The sequence below is a fragment of the Octopus bimaculoides genome, chromosome 14, assembly GCF_001194135.2.
Source record: "Octopus bimaculoides isolate UCB-OBI-ISO-001 chromosome 14, ASM119413v2, whole genome shotgun sequence".
Lineage (NCBI taxonomy): Eukaryota > Metazoa > Mollusca > Cephalopoda > Octopoda > Octopodidae > Octopus > Octopus bimaculoides.
The window spans coordinates 24,944,697-24,949,260 of NC_068994.1; the positions used below are offsets into that span (position 1 = coordinate 24,944,697).

At 40.7% G+C, this 4,564-nt stretch overlaps 1 protein-coding gene across 1 annotated transcript; it reads right to left on the reverse strand.

Annotated features, from left to right (window-relative positions):
* Positions 1 to 1,701: 1,701 nt before the first annotated feature.
* Positions 1,702 to 2,205, reverse strand: LOC106875470 (uncharacterized). The gene has a single exon (XM_014923628.1). It carries the CDS (start codon positions 2,203 to 2,205, stop codon positions 1,702 to 1,704), a length of 504 nt encoding a protein of 167 aa, XP_014779114.1.
* Between the last annotated feature and the right edge of the window lie 2,359 nt (positions 2,206 to 4,564).

Here is a 4,564-nt window from a genome sequence, read left to right on the forward strand (position 1 = left end):
ATATATATATATATATATATATATAGAGAGAGAGAGAGAGAGAGAGAGAGATACAGAGAGAGACAGAGAGAGAGACAGACAGACACAGAGAGAGAGAAAGTCGTCAGAATTTTGGAAAAAATCCTTTTATTTCTTCATTTTTTTTCCAAAATTCTGACGACATTTTTTCTCAATATTCAATTTCTGTACATCGCACCTCACACTCTATACATACATACATACATGCATACATACATGCATACATACATATACTAGCTGACGTATCCGGTAATTCCTGGAAAAGCGGGGATTATCCCTTGGTTCCGTTTCGTAATTGTTTCGCTAATCCAATAACAACAATACAAAGTATGTAGCTCTTAAAACGATTTTTTGTGCATTTAGAGAGAATGCCAAACTGTCTTACATAGGATCTTGTTTTTAGGAAATCTCAATAAGCTATGAATACCCAGATCGTGAAGTTAGTTACGTAATAACATGAAATTAGTTACCCGATAGTTAGAATTCAAATAAAGTAACCCCGAAAGGGGCTTTAATGCGTTCCCAGAGTATATAGAACTTAGGAGGAAATACCAATAAGGTATTTATACCCAAATCGTGAAGCATGTTACGGAATAACAGACTAATCAGATATGAGAGGATAATAATTCAAAATAAATAACCCCGAACAAGGCTTTTGTGCGTTCCCAGAGAATATTATACTTAGGGGCGCTAGTGTTGAAATAGATTTACAGTGAACGTAGAAACAGACTGACATTTAGTTTTACAGTAGACATACAAATGAATTAGCATATAAATTTTAAAATAAAATAACATGTAGATTATCAATACGTTTACAACACTTAAAAATATTACAGTTAAATAATTTTTTCTTCTCTAGGCACAAGGCCCGAAATTTTAGGCGAGGGGGCCAGTCGATTAGATCGACCCCAGTACTTAATTTATCGACCCCGAAAGGATGAAAGGCAAAGTCGACGTCGGTGGAATTTGAACTCAGAACGTAAAGACAGCTGAAATACCTATTTCTTTACTGCCCACAAGGGTTTATACACAGAGGGGACAAACAAGGACAGGCAAACAGATTAAGTCGATTATATCGACTCCAGTGCGTAACTGGTACTTATTTAATCGACCCCGAAAGGATGAAAGGCAAAGTCGACCTCGGCGGAATTTGAACTCAGAACGTAGCGACAGACGAAATACCGCTAAGCATTTCGTCCGGCGTGCTAACGTTTCTGCCAGCTCGCCGCCTTCTATTCTTTTTCTACTCTAGGCACAAGGCCCGAAATTTTTATAGAGGGTGCCAGTCGATTAGTTCGACCCCAGTACACAACTGGTACTTAATTTATCGACTCCGAAAGGATGAAAGGCAAAGTCAGCCTCGGCGGAATTTGAACTCAGAACGTAAAGACAGACGAAATACCGTTAAGCATCTCGCCCGGCGAGCCTGCGTTTCTGCCAGCTCGCCGCCTTACAAATATAACAGTTAAATAATAAATGCCTGATGATTTGGTGAATCGTATTAAAGTTGCAAAGCTTCTTGATAAACAACATTTTTGGTCTCTCCTTGTGGGACATAAATAAACAAATGATTAGGATTGCCGACTCTTGAGCATCCCACATAATGTTGGCAATGGGAGAAAATTGGTTCTGCAAAATTCAGACCTACCACATCCAAGAACTAACCCTGGGCCTTGTTAATGCTCATTGCAAGCTCAGTTTCAACGGGAATTGCAGGAGCTTGTACTGGAAAGGCATATTCGAGGGAATAAGTGGAATTCTAGGAATGAATACAGGCTCATCTCTTGCTTTACCAGTGAAAATTGTTGTCTCCAAGACTGTTGGCATCATCTTCTTTATTATAAGTCCTGTGTCATTGCAAAGCTTTGGTGGATCGAGGTTTCGATGCCGCATAACTGGTGCCCCGATCTTGAGGTGCAAGTTGTGAGGTGGGAGGCCGGGTGGTGTTAGACTATTCAAGAATTCAACTAGATAATTAACAGCTTCATCGATATTGAGTACAGTGTCAATAGAATTGTAGATGTGACGCTCATCTGACAGCTGTTCCAGAACTTTGATGTTCAAATCATCAACTGCCACATTCTTTGGAGCTAAAATGGCACGTGTTTTTAGCCAGTTGTAGTCTGTAAACTGATTCCTCAGGTTAGGAAGCACCTTATTCATTAGTTCCTTTAAATCAGATAGCATATGTCCCAAAGGCAAGCTTACCCGGTCATCCTTCTCGCCAACCGAAGTGCCATTACCAAATAAACTTCACTCACAGTAAAAAAAACTTTGAAAAGATTTTGTCCGCGTCATCACCACTGAGCTACACTCTCATGCTGGTTGTGAGTGTCAGCTTTTGCACTCTGCTCCATAGGTAGGACGACTTTATGCTGGCATTTACCTCATCAGCTCTTGTCCCCTTTGGAGCCATGGGAAGGGTTTGTTTAAAGTCTCCTGCAAGCAATACTATGAACCTCCCATGAGTCTGGTATTGTGTCTCAAATCCTGAAGGTCCATGTCAAGTGCTTCAAAGGAAACCTTACGGTTGATGATCATCCTGCATTCACCCAGAAGTATAGAACCACAACTGATGTTGCAGTTTGTCTTCTCTTTCTTGGACATGTCCAAAGGAAGTTTGAAACAGGAAAGAGCTGTGTGGCCACCACTTAGCAGAGTTGCAGCTATTCCACTTGATGCCACTGCTGTGACAAAGTGTTCCATTTGGCGCAGTTTAGCCAGAAGAAGTTTGATGACAAATATCTTGCCAGTTCCACTTGGAGCATCCAGAAAGAAAAAACCTGTTTCACTTTCAATGCTCGAAATAATGGTCTTATAAACATCCAGTTGGTCCTCCATCAGTTTGTGTTCGTTATCAACTATATACGCCGTCATTTCCGCGATGTCGTAGCTAATTTCTTGCAGGTACTTCTCCAGTGTATGGTCCCAGTGAGCATCGCCCTCCAGTAGTCCATGTTTGGCTTCTCTGTAGATGCAGACTTCCCCATTGTGTCTTCGAAGATTTGTGAATGATGTAGGACTTCTGAGACTGTGCAGCAGAAGACGCAGAAAGAAGCACTCTTGCTGATTAGGGTGCACAGTGTATACCTGCCCAATGGCCCCACTTCTGAAGACATCATCTTCCCAGCCCTCAATGTGTGTTCCTAGCTTGCGTCTGATCCATCTATTGTGTGCCCAGGTATAATACACGAGAACCTCAACAGAGTTCAAGCAAACAGATCACATTGGCATAATTTGCAGAAAGCTGTCAAAGTGGTTTCTGGTGGATTCAGAGCTACGTTTCGAGCATTGTCTCCTGTGAAATATACACGCTGGCCTTTTTCAGGATGTACAGATAGATTCACCACTGTTGGATGCCGTTCGTGAATTTCCAAGCCCAGGGTGTGTCACATTGCCTCGTTAGAGGAAATATACCTGCCCAACTTATATTGCTGAATTTCATCTGCCTGCCCTTCTGTTCAAGTCCCAAAGTCGCCCTATCTGAGCCCTTATTCATGTATTTACATACTTTTTATAGAGTTGCATGACTCAATATTAACATGGGCCTGCAATGTTTTAGACAGCAATGGGTTGTAGGGCACGATCCACCTGTTGTCAATTTCAATCTCTTGACCATTAACTTTGAACTTGGTAGTGTTTCCATCATCTGGTTTTCGGCGCCTGTAGAGTGGGTAACCGTCATATCCATACGTGTCTCGTGGATAAATTCCCTGGAGAACCATTTGATGCACTTCTTGTGCTCCATGCAGGGTGATTGGGGATTGAAGACACCACAGAAACCATGAACCATCTGTGTCTTGATGATGTTGTACAGTACCATGTCTTGTTCTGGGTTTGGCAATTCTGCACAAATGTTGTCATCAATGTTCTCTGGTAGAACGCACACGTATTCATACAATGTAACCACTTGCAACCTATAACTGCAATGATATTGTTTTGGAAATGGCTTGACTATATATATAGGAAATTTAGTAGAGAGGTAAATAGCTATATTTTGTTATTTATGAGAACAGAAATGTCAGGATAAGTCTAGCTTCTTTCTACAGGTAAATTCTGCTTAAGTGAGGTTAAATGTCAAGTGGCGATAAAATACATCGCTAAGGATAGCTATTGTTCTGGCTGTCAACCTGTGAGGTCTTATTGTTTTTTAATAAGAACCATAGCATTTGCTGGCTAATTGGAAAATTGAAGATTTGATTTCGATTCTAATGCTAGCTGGTTTGCAAATGAAAATGTATTTCACGCGTTTTGTTACAGCTTCTGTAATACATGGAGGGAGAAATGATCAGTGAGCAAAAGAGAAAAAAAGGAAAATGAATAGGCTATTTCCCTTGGCTGTTAAAGGAAAATAGATGAATTATATGTGGACACTTCTAGGGGCCCTAGCCATCCAATTATAGATTTTTTATTAAACTTCAATGAGCCTAGTAACAAACTGGATGTTACTTTAACATGTTGGCAAAGTTTCACGAAAATTCTTTAACGGGTGTAGACGGAAACTTGATACAGACATCCAAACAGACAACCAAACAGACTCACGTTT

What these genes read in the sequence shown, in the direction of transcription:
- LOC106875470 (XM_014923628.1), bottom strand. Translation starts at nt 2,205, where the DNA reads ATGCTATCTGATTTAAAGGAACTAATGAATAAGGTGCTTCCTAACCTG.